General features: G+C 45.8%; 1 protein-coding gene across 1 annotated transcript in view; it reads right to left on the reverse strand.

Moving 5' to 3' along the window:
• Positions 1-23,162, reverse strand: part of DNAH10 (dynein axonemal heavy chain 10) — a 101,045-nt gene extending 77,883 nt beyond the window's left edge. Inside the window, exons 1-12 of the mRNA XM_074973276.1 lie at positions 22,829-23,162; positions 20,481-20,582; positions 17,285-17,430; positions 15,259-15,364; positions 13,732-13,847; positions 10,943-11,174; positions 9,278-9,435; positions 4,763-4,993; positions 3,584-3,774; positions 2,870-3,068; positions 1,145-1,339; positions 295-465 (exon numbers count right to left, since the gene is read on the reverse strand). Of these exons, the coding sequence (XP_074829377.1) occupies positions 295-465; positions 1,145-1,339; positions 2,870-3,068; positions 3,584-3,774; positions 4,763-4,993; positions 9,278-9,435; positions 10,943-11,174; positions 13,732-13,847; positions 15,259-15,364; positions 17,285-17,430; positions 20,481-20,582; positions 22,829-23,060 (2,079 nt within the window). The 5' untranslated portion in view covers positions 23,061-23,162. The remainder of the gene's footprint in view (positions 1-294; positions 466-1,144; positions 1,340-2,869; positions 3,069-3,583; positions 3,775-4,762; positions 4,994-9,277; positions 9,436-10,942; positions 11,175-13,731; positions 13,848-15,258; positions 15,365-17,284; positions 17,431-20,480; positions 20,583-22,828) is intronic.
• Positions 23,163-23,559: the final 397 nt, after the last annotated feature.

Consider the following 23,559-nt stretch of genomic DNA (forward strand, 5'->3'; position numbering starts at 1 on the left):
GCATACAGTACTAAAGGCAAACCTTGTCTCCCTTTGACCCACAATAAGTATCCTGACACAGACAACCACATACACAAATATCTACATACTAATCATGCTATTTCTCCTTCAGGCTGCGAAGAAAAGAGAGAGATTGTTATGGTTATTTCTAAATACTTGGGAGACTCTCAAACACTATGGTGACAGGTGCCGTATAAGTCCCTAGACAGATACATAGATTTATTGTTCAAGAAGGGATACTTCTACTTGGTAGAGAATTTTATGTGTTTCTTAAGAAATTCTTAAGTGAAATACCTCTTTACAATACTGTGCCAAAATATCATTAAATTTCATCATCATCTGTCTATTGATGGCATCCCGAGAGCGGATGTGTTTAAAGTTTAAGAGCATGTCAAAAGCAGCCTCTGCTGATCGAAGGGTCTTAAAGGACTCATCGATAAAGTTCTTGGCCTCTCTTTCTATAACCTAGACAAAGAAAAAGACAGCAAGTCAAGAAACAAAACTGCTTATGGATTAACCTTGCAGAGACAAAGGGAGGAAGAGAGAGTGGCCTAGGTGTAAAACATGTAACGTTGTGCTAACAAAGTATAATTTTGCTTCTCTTTATTTGATTTTTTTTTTAAAACAACTGATGCCTGTTCAATGGCCTAAGGGAAATGAGTGCGCTGGATCTCAACCCAATACCTACAGGGCAAGAGTCTACCTCACAATAAGCACCATCCCAACTGGTACCATTGCTGGCCTTCTCAGCAGAGAGGTGAGGGACTGAAGGAGTCCAGGAGTGTGAGCCTTAACTCCCATTGAGATCACAGGAGAGGCATGTTAGCAGGTGAGTGTCAGGAAGGCAAACTCTACCACTGCACAATAAAAAAAGAGCTTCAGACTCCAGGGCTATGAATGAACCAGCACCTTTCGCCAGCTCTACGTTCACATGCAAAGTGTAAAACAAACAAACAAAAATAACCTTTGGCTTCCTCCCAAAACTTCAAATTAAAATGTTTGGCAATGTTTATCTAATTTTTATTTTATTATTTATTTATTTATTACTTTTCAGGCTTGCATTTATTTTAAGTTTAAATTTTTAAATTCTCAAAGGAAGATGGACAGTGTTATAGAAATAACCAGCACAGGATCTGCTACCTACCAGCACTTCTGATTTAAAATCTTCCATAATAAATTTCCACTGAGAGGCACATTTGATACTAAAAGGGTCAAAAGTCAGCACTTCCATAGGACTAATCAGCCCATCAACCCTTCGCAATACGTCATCAATGCGCTTTGGATCTCCAGTGACAGCTTTCAGTTCAGGACCAAATATATTGTAGAACTCTTCAATAACCTGTTTGTACAGACAAACAGACAAGAAGGAATTATTTCTAACTAGCTTTCTGCCACAACAATATTTTTGGTTATTCTTTCCTTTAATAAATAACTTTTACAGAGGAAATAAATAATCCTTACACTGACATACATTTTGTATATTCCCACAAAAGACTGTACAATTCCATATAAAAATCTAGGTGCCCAATATCACAGTTCTTATTCAGACAAAATTCCAATTCCTGCTGGTAGGAATATATTGATAGTTACTACAAAGTTTATATCCTTTCTCTTACCCTCACTTTCTGATCAAAAACTCACTTATCCACAAACATTTATATTTATTATGTCAATGGCATCAAACACGAATTTCCATAATTCTGATCAATTATCTTGCATTTGACATACTGACCTTTCCTATGTGTGTCAAATTTTCTAAAAGACTGTACATGGAAAACTCCCACAGTTTTAGGGATTATTTTTCCCCAAAACGAAGTATGTTTACTGGTATTTAATATAATTCTGATAAGCTACTAAATCCTAAAAATGACTAATATATAAAAATATTTGATTGTTTTAAATATGTATAGAGTTAGCAATAACATAAACCTATTACAATATATCTTTTCTGGACTAGGGCCCTGATCCTGAGAAGACTTAAGCATGTACTTAACTACACACACACATAAGTAGTCCCACTGACATCAAACAAGTGGTCCCACTGTCCATTGTCTCAAGTTAAGCACAAGCATAAATCTCTGCAAGATTTGGTTGTAGTTTTGGATAACTGTTCCTCTATCTATGTCTCTGAATTTGTTTTTAAAACATTACATTTATTCTTCATGTTAAAAGTACACATTTAAAATACAAGACCTCTTAAAATATTTAAATTATTTTAATGATAATATAATAATGAGTAAATTTGGTGATGAATCACATTATCCATCTCCAAATAAAGAGCCCAGTTTGGATTAAAGTCAGCATCCATTTCTGGTCCTGCAGAGGTTGACTCAGATATAGGAACCCATTCCATAATGGGGTACTGGTGAGCAGAGCCTTATGCTCACACTGTCCTACAGAAACAAATGAGACTCTGCAGGCATCAGAATCTACCCGCATGGATCCCATTGAAGACTTGGGTCAATAATTATTACACCCCTATAATTTTATCCCTTTTGAACTTCCTTCTCCAGTTTGATCCTTTTCCTTTTCCTCCAACTTACTTGGCCCACACTGAGGCCAAGGCCAATAGTATTCCAAGATCAGATAATAAGTGCTCAAGCAGGCAGAAACCATCTGCCTTCCCTCCTTTGAAGCCTTATGTATATTAGAAAAAGTGCGTAGAGTCCAACAACCTGGGAGACAAGAGATATACATTTCTACTACAACAGTATTACGAAGAATCTGCTAGGTGAGCCCATTAGCAAATTTCTTAAAGGTTACTAACATTTCATTCAATTCAGAAAATACAATACAATGCAAAACAATCTCTCACAGCTGGGGAATCTAGATAGACAATCCTTCTATTTAAAACCACACACATTACTACCTGCACAATATCATACAGATCTTGACAGATTGAAGCCATATAATCTGTTTTTTCAAATAGACGCTTTCGGTCAAATTCCCATCGTTGATCTCTTCCCGAGGCTTCAATTTGGGCACGAATATCAAAATAGGATTTTTTCCACATTTCAAGGGTGCCTTTGGCTTCCAACAATTTAGTTTTTGCAATGCTTCTATCTTCTCTATTAAACAAAACAAAGCCATTAGAAGACTGACAAGAACCCTTAAAGGTTTAATATGAAATTACGCTTTCATTGAGCTAGAATATCTTGGTTCAATAAAGTCTTCTATTTTAATGAAATCTAGCTAAAACTTAAAATTTCACAATACTGTCTCGCCCTCAAGAACATTTTATGACTTTGGTTTTTGAAAACTTCAAAAGGAAGAAAGATTTCAGGGCTGATTCTGATAGCACTTACATCATATTTGTACCACTAGAATTCCATTGATTTCAATAGAGTTACTACTAATTTATACCAGCCCATGTCAAAAGGGAACCAGAACTCCCATCTTTAAAGCTGCTTCAATAATATATGACAGTGTATACAGTGAACTTCTCAAATTTGCCTTTAAATTTGCTAACGAAAGCTTCTGAAAATAAGTAAAACACACTTGGTAAGATTGGCACCTATCATACTGCAAGATACTCAAAGCTACTAATAGTTATGACCTAGTTAAATAAGAATCTACTGCTTACTTAAACAAAGTCCGTAAGTCCACAACTTTGCAGACCCTTGCTGTAATTTCCCATGCAATTCTTTCCATGAGGGGTATCATCCGCTCATCCTTGTTGTAATGCCGTGAGATAATCCACACCATTCTCAGTGCGTTCATCATTGAAGGAATTGTATCCAAGACAATATTAAATCCAGTGCCATGAGTTAAATTCTTTTAAATAGAGGATAAATATTGTGAACAAGATTGCCATGAAAAAACAGATACCTATTCTATTAACTAAATACTTGGGCTCAAGACAATTTATGAGACTAACAAACATGGCCAAATCTAGCAAACCTACATGTCAGTAACTTTAAAGTTACTAATGTGCCTAAGTGTTTGCAGGACTGGGCCTACAGATGTGAATATTCAGGTTTTGGCAATTTGTTGTCTCATTAAAATTCTAGTTTCTATTAAAGACTGCCAGTACTTATTGCCCAAGTCTACCTCTGAATGCTTGAATGAGTCCTATCTCCTTTAACAGGAGACTCATGAGTGCACGGGAGACTCATGAGTGCATTCAGCATCAGAAACTGGCCCAAAAATGGAGTAACGACAAATCTTTGGTTTTGTTTATTCACTCATTTTATTACCCTTGTTAAGTGACTCCCCCAAGGCTGTTGCATAATAGTGAGCACTTCCTATGTAAGTGACTAAAATCTCAGACCTAATTCTACTTTCAGTTACTATTCGCAAATACAACTCCCAGTAAAGTCGGTTCCAAAACTGGGGTTTGAAGCACCCCACATTCCATCAAGGTCTAGTGGGCACAGAAGTGAATGAGAGTTGGCATGCAGTAGATAAAGCAGCCAAGATCTTAGGACCCTGATCCAACTCCCATTGTCAATAAGAGTTGAATCAGGCATTAATTCAGTAAACTTGTACAGTTGCCTAAAAAGGTTACAAACCACTTATCTATGAGAAAGAATACGCTCTCCTTTCTATTGATCACTGCCATCCAAACAACTCTTTACCTAGGAAGAGAAGCTAAACGAGCATTTTCTTCTTTTTTACTATTTAAGCAAATCACAGTGTATTTTTATTATTGATAAAAGAATGATAGAAAAATAAAAAAGAACAGCTAGGGTTATATCAAAAGAAAGACATGACTGAATTAAACACTGACAAATCTTCCCAAAGTATCATTAGATAAACATACCTTCAAATGGCGCTCCAGAGTTGAAAGAAACCTAACATTATCTACAGCTTCCACATGGTGCCTGCTAAGATCACTTATGACTATCTGCAAATTTTCAAGAAATCCAGATTCAGCTTCCTTTAGTATTGCTAAGATTTTTTTCACTAATGGGAGCTTTATCTGTTCAGTGAGAGCACTTAAAGTAGCATTTCTTTCACGCCACAGGTCAATTTCTGCTAGTGGGCCATTACCCTGAGGATGAGAGGAAACAAGAAAAGGCATTAGAATTCTCTTTATGACGGGGGGAAATTATAACCATGCTGACTTTTCTTAAGGTTGTATTTGCAACTTGTTCAGTGCACTAAACAAGGCTGCATCAATAAAGATATTTATATGGCTACACCTGCATAATATGGTCATAAGATATTTCTGAAACACTGAGCACTTCCTAGAGGAAGAAATATTTGCAAATTTAGGCTCCAATCGTGAGATAAGCCCCACACAAGCAGACCCCTGAAGTCAATGGGGCTTCACATAGGCAGTGGGGTCTGCCATATGGAATTAATTGCAGGATTGGGGCTTTAGGCCCCAGTTCTGCAAACACTTATGCATATGAATAACTGTGTAGATATGCATAGTCAGGTTGACCGTAATGGGCTTACTCACTTCCATAAAGTTACTTGTGTGTGTAACTATTGGCAGAATCAGGTCCTTATAGTGAGAATTTTTGAATAGTCATGAAGATTTCAGGGATAAATGAGTGCTAAACAAAATGTCATTGCAGTTTTTAATATTATGTAATGTTTACCACATTGATTTGACTAATAGGGAGACAGCTAACAATGATGATTTTGAAAATGTACACTCCATTATCCAAGTTTATGTTGCAGAAGATTCAGAAGATGAGGATAAAGTTTTTTTCTAAAGTGTTTCTATTCAAGGCAAATACAAATCGGGGACTAACAGGCTGGGCAATAGTACTGGGGGGGGTATAGTGGATCACAAATTGAATAAATTGAAAATTGAAAATGATACTGAAAATTGAAATAGCTAATATCATACTGGAGTGTATTAGCAAGAGTGCTGCATATAAGGTAATTATCCTACTCTACCCAGCACTGGTGAGGCCTCCGTTGGAGTAGTGTGTCCAGTTTTGGGCACCACACTTTAAGAAAGATAAGAAGATACATAAGAACATAAGAACGGCCATATTCAGTCAGACCAAAGGTCCATCTAGCCCAGTATCCTGCCTTCCGATAGTGGCCAATGCCAGGTGCCCCAGAGGGAATGAACAGAACAGGTAATCATCAAGTAATCCATCCTCTGTCACCCATTCCCAGCTTCTGGCAAACAGAGGCTAAGGACACCATCCCTGCCCATCCTGGCTAATAGCCATTGATGGACCTATCCTCCATGAATTTATCTAGTTCTTTTTTGAACCCGTTATAGTCTTGGCCTTCACAACATCCTCTGGTAAGGAGTTCCACAAGTTGACTGTGCGTTGTATGAAAAAATACTTATTTTTGTTTGTTTTAAACCTGCTGTCTATTAATTTCATTCGATGGCCCCTAGTTCTTGTGTTATGAGAAGGAGTAAATAACACTTCCTTATTTACTTTCTCCACACCAGTCATGATTTTATAGACTTCTATCATATCCTCCCTTAATCATCTCTTTTCCAAGCAAAAAAGTCCTAGTCTTATTAATCTCTCCTCCTATGGCAGCCGTTCCATACCCCTAATAATTTTTGTTGCCCTTTCCTGAACCTTTTCCAATTCCAATTTTTTGAGATGGGGTGACCACATCTGCACACAGTATTCAATATGTGGGTATACCATGGATTTATATAGAGGCAATATGATATTTTCTGTCTTATTATCTATCCCTTTCTTAATGATTCCCAACATTCTGTTCGCTTTTTTGACTGACGCTGCACATTGAGTGGATGTTTTCAGAGAACTATCCACAATGACACCAAGGTCTCCTTCTTGAGTGAAAAGAAAAGGAGTACTTGTGGCACCTTAAAGACTAACCAATTTATTTGAGCATAAGCTTTCGTGAGCTACAGCTCACTTCATCGGATGCATACTGTGGGAAGTGTAGAAGATCTTTTTATATACACACAAAGCATGAAAAAATACCTCCTCCCACCCCATTCTCCTGCTGCTAATAGCTTATCTAAAGTGATCACTCTCCTTACAATGTGTATGATAATCAAGTTGGGCCATTTCCAGCACAAATCCAGGTTTTCTCACCCCCCCCCCCACCACACACACAAACCCACTCTCCTGCTGGTAATAGCTTATCTAAAGTGACCACTCTCCTTACAATGTGTGTGATAATCAAGGTGGGCCATTTCCAGCACAAATCCAGGGTTTAACAAGAACGTCTGAGGAGGGGGGGTAGGAAAAAACAAGGGGAAATAGGTTACCTTGCATAATGACTTAGCCACTCCCAGTCTCTATTCAAGCCTAAGTTAATTGTATCAAATTTGCAAATGAATTCCAATTCAACAGTTTCTCGCTGGAGTCTGGATTTGAAGTTTTTTTGTTGTAATATCACAACTTTCATGTCTGTAATCGCGTGACCAGAGAGATTGAAGTGTTCTCCGACTGGTTTATGAATGTTATAATTCTTGATATCTGATTTGTGTCCATTTATTCTTTTACGTAGAGACTGTCCAGTTTGACCAATGTACATGGCAGAGGGGCATTGCTGGCACATGATGGCATATATCACATTGGTGGATGTGCAGGTGAACGAGCCTCTGATAGTGTGGCTGATGTTATCAGGCCCTCTGATGGTGTCCCCTGAATAGATATGTGGGCACAGTTGGCAACGGGCTTTGTTGCAAGGATAGGTTCCTGGGTTAGTGGTTCTGTTGTGTGGTATGTGGTTGCTGGTGAGTATTTGCTTCAGGTTGGGGGCTGTCTGTAGGCAAGGACTGGCCTGTCTCCCAAGATTTGTGAGCGTGTTGGGTCATCCTTCAGGATCGGTTGTAGATCCTTAATAATGCGTTGGAGGGGTTTTAGTTGGGGGCTGAAGGTGACGGCTAGTGGCGTTCTGTTATTTTCTTTGTTAGGCCTGTTGTTGAAATCATGGTGGAATTCCTCAAGGGCTTCTTTTCCATGGGTCCAGATGATGAAGATGTCATCAATATAGCGCAAGTAGAATAGGGGCGTTAGGGGACGCGAGCTGAGGAAGCGTTGTTCTAAGTCAGCCATAAAAATGTTGGCATACTGTGGGGCCATGCGGGTACCCATAGCAGTGCCGCTGATCTGAAGGTATACATTGTCCCCAAATGTAAAATAGTTATGGGTAAGGACAAAGTCACAAAGTTCAGCCACCAGGTTAGCCCTGACATTATCGGGGATAGTGTTCTTGATGGCTTGTAGTCCATCTTTGTGTGGAATGTTGGTGTAGAGGTTGAGTGGTAACGGCTAATTTAGACCGCATCGTTTTACATGTATAGTTGGGATTATGTTTTCCAGTGTGCATTACTTTGCATTGTGATGTGGACAAACTGGAGAGAGTCCACAGGAGAGCAACAAAAATGTTAAAAGGTTTAGAAAACCTGACTTATGAAGACATGGAAAAAAAATGGGCAACTTTAGTCTTGAGAAAAGAAGACTGAGGGGAGACCTGATAACAGTCTTCAAATATGCTAAGGATTGTTATAAAGAGGACTCTGATCAATTGTTCTCCGTGTCCACTGAACAAGAAGTTATCAACTTAATCTTCAGCAAGGGAGATATAGGCTAGATATTAGAAAAAACTTTCTAACTATAAGGATAGGTAAGTACTGGAATAGGCTTCCAAGGAAAGCTGTGGAATCCCCATCATTGGACATTTTAAAGAATAAGTTAGACAAACATCTGTCAGGGATGGTCTAGGTTTACTTGGCCCTGCCTCAGCGCAGGGTTCTGAACTAGATGACTTCTTGAGGTCCCATCCTGCCCTTCTTTTCTATGATTCTCTGTGAAATTAGTTCTAGTGAAAGGAACCTGATGGCAGCCCAGAACATTGAATTCCTCTAGCCTCAGAACAGGCAGCTGCAGCAAGCTCCCACACACTGTCCTGCCAATACACCTTGCTCCTTCCCCATGATCCCACCCCTAGGAAAGGAAACGTCAGTCTCCAAACCCATTTAGTACCTTGACTCCCTGCAGAGATTGCCACGAAAAATAGCCATTAAAGCCAATTGTGGTGATAATTTTTGTGATGTGGACACTTGATCGTTGGCAGCTGGGCTGAGACCACCACACTCATTTTATACAGAGCACTGACAAGCCATCAGTCGAAAACAACTTTCCATAACTAATAATCATCAGGGTTTGCACAGACAACTTGGAAGTGAATTGCTTTATACTCCATTACCCAGAAGACACCCAGTTCCCCACTACCTTTGTTTTGCTTTATATTAGTTAGCAGATGGAAACCCCACCCTTTTGGGCAATCAAACAGAGAATAACACTGAGCACAAACCAGTAATGGAGAGATCAGTTTTGGCATGCTGAGTAGTTATTAGCAATGTTACCTGTGGGACCTTTCTGAGTTGTTCCTCAACAGCTGTGGATATTAATGTTAGCCAGGTCATTCCACAGTGCTCCAATGTTTCAATCACTTCTGGATCTGCGGCAAGTTCACTCACTTCTGCATCTAGATTTATAGTTGGCATCTCCAATTTAATCTCTCCTGTTGGAACAAAATGCAGTTAGATTCAGTTAGCCATTTTATTTCCACTGTATGCTTCATCAACACCATTTGAATAATACAATGAAAAAAGCACAAACCTTCCATCTAAGTATCTATCTGAGGACAGCTAGTAAACCTTCTGCTCATTCTATCAGTGATTTTGGCCAAAAGTTTCCTCTCTCTCCAGAGTTATAACATTTAATGAATGCAAAGATTTTTGGAAGTGTAACCCCCCCACACACACACCTCTCACATTTCAGGGTTTAAGACAATTTCTAACTATTAGGAATTAGGCTGAGACATCATTGAGGCAGATTATCCCACATCTACCTATTCTGGGGTTCTTGCACCTTCCTCTAAAGCAGGGGCGGGCAAACTTTTTGGCCTGAGGGTCACATCGGGTTTCCAAAATTGTATGGAGGGCCAGTTAGGGGAGGCTGTGTCTCCCCAACCAGCCAGGCGTGGCCCAGCCCCCGCCTCCTATCCGACCCCCCCCACCACTTCTCGCCCCCTGATGGCTCCCCCAGGACTCCTGCCCCCCAACCCCCCCTGTCCCCTCACGGCCCCCTTGGGACTCCTATCCCATCCACCAACCCCTGCTCCCTGTCCTCTTACCCCCCCGGAAACCCACCCTGACTGCCCTCTGCCGCCCCATCCAATCCCTCTTCTCCTTCCTGACTGCCCCCCGCAACTCCTGCCCCATCCAACCCCCAGTTCCCTGCCCTCTGACTGCCCCACCCCCCTATCCACACCCCAGCCCCCTGCCCACCACCCCCAACTCCCCTGCCCTCTATCCAACCCCCTGCTCCCTGCCCCCTTACCGCACTGCCTGGAGCAATGGTGGCTGGCGGCACTACAGCCGCGCCACCCAGAGCACTGGGTCAGGTCGCAGTTCTGTAACTGCGCTGCCCAGCCGCCCAGAGCATTGCGCCGGCGGTGCGACACACTGAGGCTGCGGGGGAGGGGGGACAGCAGGGGAGGGGCCAGGGGAGAGCCTCCCGGGCCAGGAGCTCAGGGGCCAGGCAGGAGGGTCCCACGGGCCGAATGTGACCCACGGGCCGTAGTTTGCCCACCTCTGCTCTAAAGCATCTGGTGATGGCCATTGTCAGAGACATGATTCTGGACTGGAGAGACCAAAAGCCTGATCCAGTATGCAATTCCTATATTCCTGTGTTCCCCTCCCTCATTCTCCCTCCACATGACTGCTGGAAGGCAGTTAGGGGCGTTTAGCATCTCTCCCACTCCTATTCCTGGCTCCTTGGCAGGATATTTATTACAGATCTGTTCCATTTGCTCCATGCTCCCTTGCATGTATAAACCTGTATGTAATGCTCTTATAATCACAGAAGAGGACCTCTGATCAAATCTGGAGACTCCCCAGGAGCTGCATGCAATTCTACAACTACAGGTTGAGTATCACTATTTGAAACAAAGCCAAACCTGAATGAATTTCTTTCTACTGTCATGTAATGTAAATATCAAGTGTGGGGCAGGGGGAGATACTTGCCTTCAATCTGCTGTATAGTCCTTTGAATATGGCTTAGGAATTTCTGCAAGTTCATTAAGAACTCATTCCTTATTATGTGAAAACTGTGAAATTCCACAGACTGCTCTTTCTTTTTTTCAAGAGACTCAGCTTCAGCTAAACGCCTGTCTTCAGCCTCTGGCTTTTCGGTGTCTGGATGAAAGGCAGGTTCCTCAGCCTTGTGCTGATTATGGGACAAAGCAGGCAAAAAAACCTGAAATGCAGACATGTACCACAAATTAGACTATTAATGATTTTGAAAGATCAACATCCAGTCAAATTTCTAACTGTAAGCAGAGTCAGAATGAGCTCTGCCCTGACATCTGGTGGTGAGCTGTGGAAAAGGATTTCATGGGGCTGATCTCGTTTGCATGGGCACACCCACCTTGCCTAGCATGATGGACTGCTTGCCCAAATGGTCACTTTGGCTGCTGTGGGATCCCCAGTCTCTCTGTTATTGGGGCAGGATTAATAAAGAGCTGTTTTCCTGGTTATGTGAATCAAGGACAGTAGAACTGTACTTGGCTTTTTATGATGGAGGGACTTGCCCTCAACTAAGTAGCACTCGCTAGGCAAGGGACATGGGTTCAAAAACCCAGTGTATTGAGAGAGGTTGGGGATAGGTATGGGTATCTGGTAGTGTGGGTTCTAAACACTACTGGTGTAAATAAAAGACCTAATTTTGGCTTCCTTAGGAGTCTTGTTGCATGCTGCAAAGCTGAAATCACTGATGCTTAGGTCTAAGTATTAGACCTACTTTGGGCTAATGGTGCATCATTAGTGAGGCTTCCCCTACTACCAGCTAAAAATTTCTGAGAGCTGAAGTCACTAAAGAGCTGAGGTTGCTGCGACCTGTGTTAAGTAGGGGGGGCCTGAAGACAAGTTGGTGAGCAGACAGCAGGATGGCTACTGCAGAGAGCAGAGCGGATACCTGGGCGGCTGGCAGAGAGGAGCAGACAGCAGTACAGCTAGTGGAGAGGCATAGAGAGCAGAGTGGAGCAGATAGCAGAGCAGCTGGCGGAGAGGCATGGCTGGTGGTGAAGACTGCAGCAGAACCCCATGGAGACCTCTGCAGTGGAGCATGTAAGATGCCCCCCATACCTCCCTCCACTTCCACGCAGGCTGGGAGGTAAATTCTGCAGATGATCTTCTGAACTCTGGGGGGCTGCAGTGACCAAGGACAGAAACTGGGGGGTGGGAGGGTGACTATTGGGTTGCTGGACTTAAGACCCTGAGGGGAAAAGGACACTGCCAGACTTACTTGGGGATGTGTCCTTTGCTCATGGTTGGTGTTGTGAATCCTGTTTGTGGTGTTTCCCCAACATAATGCCGCATTGTTTCCCTCCTTTATTAAAAGGCTTTTGCTACACTCAGACTCTGTGCTTGCAAGAGGGGAAGTATTGCCTCTTAGAGGCGCCTGGGGGGTGGTATGTAATTGTCCCAGGTCACTGGGTGGGGGTTCGAGCCAGTTTTGCATTGTGTTATTGAAACGGAACTCCTAGATACTGAACCCAGCCCTTGTTGCTGCCAACTCTGACGGGCAGAAGGGTTACATAACTATTCATTTAACAAACCTTTGGCTCTATTGCACATGACTAACTATAATTCATTTCGTCTCTTTATCAGCATGATTTTCTCCTAAAATCTTATGGGGTAATAGCCCAGTCATCCTTTTATTCTGTCTTCACACCCAATCTGAAAGCTTCCTTCAACCTCACCTGAGTCTCATGTATAAATAAAGGCATGTGTTATTACATTCCCAGACTCCCCCCACACTTGGAACATGCAATGAGATCAAATATCAGCTCTCTCCACCCTCTTCCCTAAACACATGGGGGGATTCAAATTAAATATATATAAATTTTAAGTGGGTAAATCAGATTAGCTCAGCAACTATTAGTATTTACTGTGTACTGACAATATCAACCTGGTACTAAATGGATTAGACCAGAGGTGAGCAAACTACAGCCCGCAGGCCATATCCAGCCCGCGGGACCCTCCTACCCAGCCCCTGAGCTCCTGGCCCGGGAGGCTTGCCCCCGGCCCTTCCCCTGTTGTCCACCCTCCCCCACAGCCTCAACGTGCAGCGCCACAATGCTCTGGGCGGCCAGGCAGCACAGTTACAGAGCCACCGCCAGCCACCGGTGCTCCAGGCAGTGCGGTAAGAGGGCACGGAGCGGGAGGGTTGGATAGAGGGCAGGGGATGGATGAGGACGGGGTGGTCAGAGGGCAGGCAACAGGGGGGTGGATGGGGCAGGGGTCGCGGGAGGCAGTCAGGAAGGAGAGGAGGGCTTGGAGGAGGCGGCGGGAGGCAGTCAAGGGCAGGGGTTCCGGGGGCAGACAGGGGACAGGGAGAAAGGGTGGTTGGATGGGGCAGGGGTTCTGGGGGGCAAGTCAGGAATGAGAGGGAGGGGTTGGATGGGGCAGCAGGGGGCAGTCAGGGACGGGGGGCCCGGGGGCGGTCAGGGGACAGGGAGCAGGGGGTGGTGGATGGGGTAGGAGTCCTGGGGGGAGCCGTCAGGGAACAGGGTGGGTTGAATGGGACAGGAGTCCCGGAGGAGCCGTCAGGGGGCGAGAAGCGGGGAGTGGGTCGGATAGGAGGCAGGGGCCAGGCCACACGTGGGTGTTTGGGGAGACACAGCCTCCCCTAACCAGCCCTCCATACAATTTTGGAAACCCGATGTGGCCCTCAGGCCAAAAAGTTTGCCCACCCCTGGATTAGATTCTAACAAAAACTTCAGGGGTCCATACACAGAAATGGTAACACTTACCTGTGAGAAAATATTCTTCAGCATCAAAAGCGTGTGACCATTCAGAATGCCACACTCTAGCAATTCAGGCAGAATTTCATTAGCTTCGTTCACATCATTAGGTTCACTAACTGTTTCTAGACAGTAATAAATAATAAGTGTTAAGTTTAGCGATTTGGTATAGAAAGCAGTAATTAAAACCAGTGCTGATGTGTTCCTGCGTAAGTAGCAATTAAATGTTAATAATTCTAAAAAGTAAAATATATCTGCTAATAAACTGGTATGACATGAGCCAATTCACTCAGCCACTTATAAATGAAACCTGCCTGGACTCTCAAATGCTCTAATGCAGGTTGTAAGCAAGCAAAACGAGATCAGATGGATCATTCTATTATAAGTTTTATATGCCAGCTTGATGGCTTAGTGGTGGTTCTTTCCTCTGTCATATTGGAGATCCTGTTTTAATTTCCAGCTTCTCACTCTTCAGAGATAATGGGAAAATCTTGCAAAGAACTCGTCAAAAAATGCCAATTATTTTTTGCTGGAAATGTTGAAAAAATTAATTTTTGTCAAATCTCCTGCAAATTTTTGTCAAATTTGGGAAGAAAAATTAAAACTGAAAAACATTTTTGGTTAAAAAAAAATTTGATTTGGAACTACTTCGGGCCCCTACGTTGCGGCTGGTACTGGTGGCCCTAAGCTAGTTAGAGCTGTTTGGTGGCCCCAAGCCAGGGTTAGGGTTGGGGCCAGTTAGTGGCCAAGGCTAGAGTCTGGGTTGGGGCTCGTTTAGGGTGACCAGACAGCAAGTGTGAAAAATCGGGACAGGGTGAGGGGTAATAGGTGCCTATATAAGACAAAGCCCCAAATATCAGGACTGTCCCTATAAAATCAGGACATCTAATCACCCTAGGCTGATTAGTGCTGCCAAGCTCAGGCTGAGACTATTTGATAGCCCCCGTCTAGGATTACAGTGAGATGGCACCAGGATAGGGTTAAGGATTGGGTCTGGACAGCGGTTCGAGGTTAAAGTTACTATAACCTGCAGCAGACATTGTCACTGTTTTCAGGATAACTATTAACTGTTAAAACAAGATTTGTGTTTTATGTACTAGGACTGTATATCAGAATTTGAGCCATGTAAACCACCCTTGTCCATGTAACAGGTTTGAGACACTAAAGTATAGCTCAGTTATCTTCATCATCACCCTACTGCCTAGCATCATATACAACTTTTAATTTTCAAAGCTTCTTGTAGACATTCAGTAATTAAACCTCAGTACTTCCTCTCAGGGAGGTATGCAAGTCTTATCCCCATCTGTAAATGGGGAAATGAAGGCAGACGGCTTAGGTGACTTTCCACAAAGTGAATGCCAAAGACAGATTAAAACTCAGAAGTTTCTGGCTCCCAGGCCTGTTCTGAGACCACACTTGTCTATTCATCCTGAATACACATTGTCCTAAATCCCAGTCATCATAATTTCTTAGTCTAAAGTGCTTTTTAATACAAACATTTAAAATGTTCAGTCATAATTTATCCATGAAAAATACCTCTTGTATCTCTGAGAAAGAACACAATATCATCATGAACAAATTCTTCAGAAATGTCATTAAAAGCCACATGAAAATATAGGTTGTAAACTGTCTGTTTTATGATCTGAAACATAAGAAAGATGGAAATCAATGATGAATCTGATTATTTGCTGCCACATTTCTTAAACAAATCCTACAACAGATTTAGAGTTCTGTCAGTTACCAGCAGTAGGACAGAATCAGTTCCATCTCTTACTCCAGTATGTTTATGTTATTGTGCCACATAAACCACGCATCATAGAATATCAGGGTCAGAAGGGAGCACAGGAGGTCATCTAGTCCAACCCCCTGCTCAAAGCAGGGCCAATCCCCAATTTTTGCCCCAGATCCCTAAATGGCCCCCTCAAGGATTGAGCTCACAACCCTGGGTTTAACAGGCCAATGCTCAAACCACTGAGCTATCCCTCCCCACTAACACAACAACAAAATTAAAAAAAAAAAAATCACACACCTAACAGTACGAATATTCAGCTTTGGGAGCAACCTAAGATTTTTGCCTCCCAGGCCTATGGAAGCTAAGAGTATCAAGAAATGAGCACTGTCAGTTTCAAATGAGAGAGAGGTACAGCCCACAATGCCATTGATGGCACCCTCAAAGGAACACACAAACACACATCCAGCTACTCAGGTGGAAGGAGAAAAGACTGGGGATTCAGAAAATGACACCAGTCATACAATGAGATTAATTAAATGACTACATCCTGACAGCCTCGAAGAGGCAAGAGCCCTGTTAGCATGCACCTTTACGTGAACAGTAAGTGACAAGTAACCTGTGGCCAAGGGCCTAGTCTCCTTCCCCACTTCCTTCGTACAGTATTATTACTTATTGGTTCTAGCTAATTGTGAACTTTGCTAGCTGTTTGATGCAAACAAATCTGGAGGTTGGTGGTGTAGTACGTGGTACACAAACAACCCATTGATATATTCACTGTAACCATAAGTATTGAAAACCTATGTCAGGGATGGTGATTCAGAGTGCCTGTACAGCATTGCACGACAGGCAAAGTTGAATTATAGGGGTTTTCACCTTTCTCTGAAGCATCAGGCACAGGCCACTGCCAGAGGCTTCATACTGGACACCTCAGTGCGATGATGTGTTCACCCCACACCACCCCTGAAGGGGCTAAGGTGGCTCAGAAGTGGCTAATTAACCTAACAGGCTGCACCTGGAGGAAGACTTAGGCCTAACTGACAATACTAATTGAAGATGGAGACCATCTGGGCAGGAGTAGGAGGGACTCATATAAAGGCAGGAAGTGAGACTAGAAGGGGGATCCTGTGTGGAGGACTGCAGTCATGCTCTGTGCCTAGTAAGGAGAGACGAGGGAAAACCAGGGGGCAAGCAGAAGCCCTGGGACCCTGACCAGGGTTTTTTCCCCAGAGGGGTGATGGAGAAAGAAGCCTGCAGAGTAGGAAGAAGCCCAGGGAAACAGCAGCAAGGGTTGAGACCATGCAGACCTTGGCTGCTGATGGTAGGGTCCCTGGGCTGGAACCTGGAGTAGTAGGTGAACCTGGGTTCCCCTAACAGACAATGGGAAAGTGACACAGTCTTGAATGGGAAGACTGCCTGGAATGGTACCTGGACAGCTGGTCTGGTGAGACTTTGTTAACCACAGAACAGGAAAATTATACAGTGAACTGGCCGGAGGGCCAAGCCATGAAGAGGAAACACTGTGACTCCTAGAGAGTGAGAGGGGCCCTGGGCCCCTTCCTTCCCTTGCTTGCGCATCAGACCAGGCAGAGGTAATTCCCAGCCATGAGGGAGCCCCCTCTATGGCCTGCAGAGAGTGTATCCTATTACATTCTGTCTCAGATGGAAAATCATATGCTCGTAATGTATGTTTTATCTTGCTCTAGGACCACAGTATGCAGTTTTACATCTTTAATTCTGCATAAGATTTATTGAAACATTCATACATTTTTAAATATTCTTATCACAAACAGATTCCTCCAAGAAAACAAAAGTAAAATGCAATGGACTTACTTTGAATATCTGCTCTCTGCTTTCACCTGCAAATCCTTGGGTTAGCTCACTCAAACCCGATACAACAGATAGATGCGATACATGTTCTCGTGAAGATTTAGTGTCTAGAAATTCTGAAACAGATGCTTTGCTTTTCCGATCCCTCTCTAATAAAGAAATACACAGAAGAGGAAATCAGTGAAGCTCACCTATTCCCATCTTTCAAACCAACTCATCAAACTCAAATTACAGTCCTGAAATAAATGAAAGAACAGCTTTGCTGGTCTCTTTTGCAAAGTAGCCATCCAAGCTATGCATTAATCATACATTTCTGTGATTCACACTGTTCCATTTCTGCAGAACAGAATCTCAATGTATTCCTAAATATGCATGTGCCCCTGCTGCTCTTACATAGTAACTAGGGTTTTACAATTTCTAATGCCTACAATTGAACTGTGATGAAAAGATAGATCAACGTATTTCAAAAGTCATAGGTCCATTTGACTAGGCAAAGATTTATGACTCAGTCATGGCTTTCACAGGTAGAAATGTGCTGGTGGGAAGTGTTCAAGCCATGGGGGCTGAAGACATTATGCCTACATAACAAAGGAATAGCCATAACATTTCTCTTGCTGGCTTTTTAATCACTTTTACTTTTCTTTTCTCCTTTTTTGTGAAAGCCTGTTGTGCCAAAATATTAAAAATTTACTGGGAAAAATTCTGCACTTGTTTACTTTTATTCTGAACTAGTTAAAATGGAATAAAAGCAAGGCTTCACATCCAGCGTGACTACATTATGGTTCTCTTAAACCCTACTGAAGGGATCTACATTTAATCCATCTCAGTCTTGATTGTTCAGTATATAAAGATAGTGACAGGTCTCTGGGACTCTGAAAGAATCACCTCTTCAAAGACAGATCAGTTTAAGTAACTGCTATAATTGTGCTCGGTGAAGAGTTTTGGTTTTTCTTTCCCAGTCACTCAGTAAGAGAAACAACACAGCAGCTGATAAGATGAAGAAACAAGCCAAATCAAGTGATGTCTTTTAAGGAAAGTACCGAAGCAGAACTCCTGAAAAACCATATCAGATATTGGTTTGCCATCTACTCTAGACAAAATCTATTTCACACTGTAAAATCAGATTTACAGGCCTGGGGAAAATAGACTTTAAATAGCCTCAGATCTCTGCTGAAGAAGTCTGTTCTCGGAATAAATATCACAGGTTAAGTCCTAGTGCAGTGGTTCTCAAACTTTTGTACTGGTGACCCCTTTCACACAGCAAGCCTCTGAGTACGACCTCCCTAATAAATTAAAAATACTTGTTTATATATTTACCACCATCATAAATGCTGGAGGCAAAGCGGAGTATGGGGTGCAGGCTGACAGCTCGCGACCTGCCCATGTAAATAACCTCCTGACCCCCCAGTTTGAGAATCCCTGTCCTGGTGTATGTGGGAGTAATGCCACTGAAGTCAGTGGAGTTTACCAAGACTGAATATGTCCCTCTGAATTTCTTCACTGCAGCTTCCTAGGGTATGTCTAAACTGCAATTAGACACCTGCAGCTGGCCCGTTCCAGCTGAGTTGGGCTCGCAGGGCTGAGGCTAAGGGGCTGTTTAGTTGCGATAGACGTTTGGACTCAGGCTACAGCCCGAGCTCTTGGATCCTCCCACAGGGCTCTAGAGCCTGGGTGCCAGCCCAAGTCCAAATGTCTAGACTGCAATTAAACAGCCCCTTAGCCCAAGCCTTGCAAGTACAAATCAGCTGGCATAGGCCAACCTCCAGTTTTTAATTGCTTAGTCTCTTTCCCGTGCAATGTGAAACCTTCACCTTTTGTATGAAGAGTATCTCAGCACAGAAATTACAAGGCCCAAAGTCATTCTAAGCTAGTGCACCAAAATGCGTCAATTTGGGAAGAAAAACATTTTGAGTGAAGCATTTTCATAACAAGCAATATTATAACAAGAGTTCCACTCGTTCCTTATATGTACATTATATACCCACAATATCAGGACTCAGTGTAGTTGGTATTCTCAGTTAAACTTCACATATGGACATGAGATAGATCAGCGTTTCTTAACCTGGGGACCCTGACCCAAAACGGGATCACAAGGCTATTGTAGGGGGGCCATGAAATCACAACAATATTGCTGGGAGAAAGGGGAGCTGGAAGGGTAGGTACAGCAGCCACAGCTCTCTGGCCACCCATCTCTGAAGGCAGTAGCACAAACAGCAGCAGCAGAGAAGGAATGCAATACCATACCGTGCCACCCTTACTTCTGCACTGCTGCTGATGGCGGTGCTGCCTTCAGAGCTGGGTGGCTGGCCAACAGCTGCCACTCTTTGGCCAGACATCTCTGAAGGCAATGCAGACGTAAGGGTGGCAATACCATGAGTATGCTTCTATGAGTATGTACAGTAATTTACTATCACTTTTTGGGGAGGACATCACAGCCTGAAATATTTTCCAAGAGGGGCCCAGCAAAAATACTTTGAAAACCCCTGAGATAGATGATGCCTCAGACAGGACACTTCTAAAACAAACAGTTTGTGTGAGTAGCTCTCTGCCTTTGTGTTTAATGCAACACTGTCAATTTTATTGTTAATTACATTTCTGTCTGAAAAGTTTTTACCAACTATTGATAAAGTAACACCTACTATTACTAAAGCTGAAATTAGAAAAAAAATCTATTTTTCGTTTGGTAACTTTGTGCATTTGACTTCCCTTTGTTTATAGTTGGTTGCAGTGTTTCGCTATGATCAGTTTTCCCGTTGTTTACTTTGTGCATTTGACAGCACTTTGTGCATAATCAGTTAGTTAGGTAGTTTCGTTTGTGTGGACCCATCACAAAGCAAGAGAGAAAAGTGTGATTTAAAAAAACACATCAAACAAAAGTCAATAAAGGGATTCTAGATCTGGTGTAGTAAGTTCAACTATTTTTAATTAAGTAAGTATTTTTTTATTTCAGGTTTACAGTGTTCCTTTATATTAACTATCAGGGGGTAGCCGTGTTAATCTGTATCCACAAAAACAACAAGAAGTCCGGTGGCACCTTAAAGACTAATAAGGTGCCACCAGACTCCTTTATATTAAGGTTTTTAGGGTATAACAAACAATCTTCCTTACTTATGCCATACTGGGTGAAGCATAATCCTGACGTACTCATCCCCAGCAATGAACCTTCAAGCTACTTGCAAGATCTACTGATCATACATACTTCCTTCTGCTGAGGCGGTCTCAGCCAACTCCTCCTGACGAGGGTTATCTGGATCTTCATTCTTCACGTCATTTTCAGATATGGTAAGCTCCTCTGTTTCTTCTGTACACGATCAAAATGACACACATGTACAAAACAAACGCGATTTACTCAAGTACTACTGTACCACAAAAGGGGACCCCAAAAATCTGAGATGCAGTCACACAGACAGAGGTGAGACAGACACATGGGCTGCATGGATGCAGAGCCTTGTGTATGGACAGGGGCGTCACAAAAGTACACTGACATGGAGATAAATAGATGCAGGGAACATATGGATATATGCCCATATGGCGGGATGTGGACAGGGCACAGGCACACTGACATGAGATACATGGACACAGGAAATGGACAGAGGGACATGGAATGGGCAGGTAGACAGAGAGAGGGCACAGGAGATGGTCCCAGGGGTGGAGTGGCAGGGGGCATATGTGATGGATCACAGGAGATGGAAATGGGGGGTGGACAGAAAAAAGAGGGGCATAGAAGACAAGGGGGATAATGAGGACGGACGATGGCTGGACACATCCCAAGTGAGGTTGACAAGGAGACACGGGATGGACAGACAGTTGGGGGACACGGGGCATAGGTGCTGGAACTTAGGTTTCTGCCACCGCACCCCCTGGCTGGAAGTGGTTATTACAGACATTATTTACAGTTTGGTTCAATGGCTCTCAGCACCCCGCCCCCTATAAAAATTGTTCCAGCACCCCAAGGGAAGGACATGGAGATGGAAACAGAGGGGATGGATGTACAGATAGACAGGACACTGAGGAAGGACATGGGGAACACAGAGGATTGACAGATGGAAGGAAAAACACAAGAGATGGCCAGCCACATGGAAAAGTGAGATGGATGGGTGGACAGACTGGAGCACAAGGCGTAAATGGGGGGACACAGAGGATAGTCAGAGTAGGGTGACCAGATGTCTCGATTTTATAGGGACAGTCCCAATATTTGGGGCTTTGTCTTACCTAGGCACCTATTACCCCCCACCCCATCCCAATTTTTCATACTTGCTGTGTGGTCACCCTCAGTCAGAGGGCCAGACAGGAGACACAGGATAGAGGGGGCACACAGGGGAAAGGCAGACAGACAGTTGGTGGGCAAGGAAAGGATGGGGGACGGAGGGACACAGGTTGGGTGGGCTGGGTGAGCACAAGGGACAGACGCCGGGCTTGGAACAAGCTGGCTGCGCGAAGAGGACGGGGGGGCCACAGGGGCAGGACGGGCAGGGGGAGCGCCAGGGAGGGGTGGCACGCAGAGGACGCAGGGGGGGCACAGGGGCAGGACGGGCAGGGGGAGTGGCAGAGCGCAGAGGACGTGGGGGGGGGGCACAAGGGCAGGACGGGCAGGGGGAGCGCCAGGGAGGGGTGGCACGCAGAGGACGCAGGGGGGGCACAGGGGCAGGACGGGCAGGGGGAGTGGCGGAGCGCAGAGGACGTGGGGGGGGCACAAGGGCAGGACGGGCAGGGGGAGCGCCAGGGAGGGGTGGCATGCAGAGGACGTGGGGGGGCACAAGGGCAGGACGGGCAGGGGGAGCGCCAGGAAGGGGCAGCGCGCAGAGGACGGTGTGGGGGCTACAGGGGCAGGCAGAGCGCTGGGGAGAGGCAGCGCGCAGAGGACCGGGGGGGGGGCCACAGGGGCAGGACGGGCAGGCGGAGCGCCGGGGAGGGGCGGAGCGCAGAGGGGGGCGCCGAGGAGGGGCGGGGGGGGGCACAGGGGCAGGCGGAGCGCCGGGGAGGGGCGGGGAAGGGGGGCCACAGGGGCAGGAGGAGCGGGGGGGCCACAGGGGCAGGAGGAACGCCGGGGAGGGGCGGCGCGCAGGGGAGGGGGCACCGAGGAGGGGCGGGGGGGCCACAGGGGCAGGACGAGCGCCGGGGAGGGGCGGGGAAGGGGGGCTACAGGGGCAGGCGGAGCGCCGAGGAGGGGGGCCACAGGGGCAGGACGGGCAGGGGGGGCGCCGGGGAGGGGCGGGGGGGCCACAGGGGCAGGAGGAGCGCCGGGGAGGGGCGGCGCGCAGAAGGGGGGGCGCCGGGGAGGGACGGGGGAGGCCACAGGGGCAGGACGGGCAGGCGGAGCGCCGGGGAGGGGCAGCGCGCAGAAGACGGTGTGGGGGCTACAGGGGCAGGCGGAGCGCTGGGGAGAGGCGGCGCGCAGAGGACCGGGAGGGGGGCACAGGGGCAGGACGGGCAGGCGGAGCGCCGGGGCGCCGGGCAGGGCCACCAAGGAGCAGTGGGGCTGGGCAGACCCCGCGTCACACGGACGGAGGGACGCACGGGGCGGGCAGGCGCGGCGCTGGGACGGACCGATCTCGATCTCGATCTCCTCCTGGCGCAGCTCGCCCCGCAGCAGCAGCGCGGCCCCCGCCACCTCCCCCTCCTCGCCGGCCGCGCGCTGGTTGAGGAAGCGCAGCACGGTCTCGCCCTCCTCGCCATCGCCCCGGTTCAGCAGCTCCTCGAAGGGCGCCGGGTCGGAGAGCCCCAGGGTGCTCAGCACCCGGTCCCGCAGCCACTGCACGCGGACATCGTCCAGGCTCATAGCGGGACCGGGCCGGGCAGCCGCGGGCAGATGAGCCGCCGACCTCAACGGACGCTACCCGGTGCCCATGGCAACGGCTCGGGGCGGGACTGGCCGCGGCGCGAGCCCGGCGCTTCCCGGACCCCGCCTCTTTTCCCTCCCAGCGCGCGCCCCGTGGTGCCCGCAGAGCCGGGCGGCGCAGGGCTGAGGGTGATTGCAGCGCCCCCACCCCACCGCCCCTAGCCAGCACCTTCCCCACTCGCCCTCCCACCCCCACCCCAGCGCCCCTAGCCAACACCTTCCCCCAGTTGTCCCCTACTTTCACCCACTGCCCCTGGCCAGCACCTTCCCCACTCGCCCTCCCATTCCCACCCCACCGCCCCTCGCCAGCACTTCCCCACTCGCCCTCCTACTCCCACCCCACACCTTCCCCCCTCCCCCTTTGAGGGAAGGCTATCCCATGAGGTTCAGTTTAACTGCACGGGATCCATGAATAGTGCCACTCGCGAGTCGTGTCCAT

Source organism: Natator depressus, chromosome 15, assembly GCF_965152275.1.
Source record: "Natator depressus isolate rNatDep1 chromosome 15, rNatDep2.hap1, whole genome shotgun sequence".
NCBI classification, from domain to species: domain Eukaryota; kingdom Metazoa; phylum Chordata; order Testudines; family Cheloniidae; genus Natator; species Natator depressus.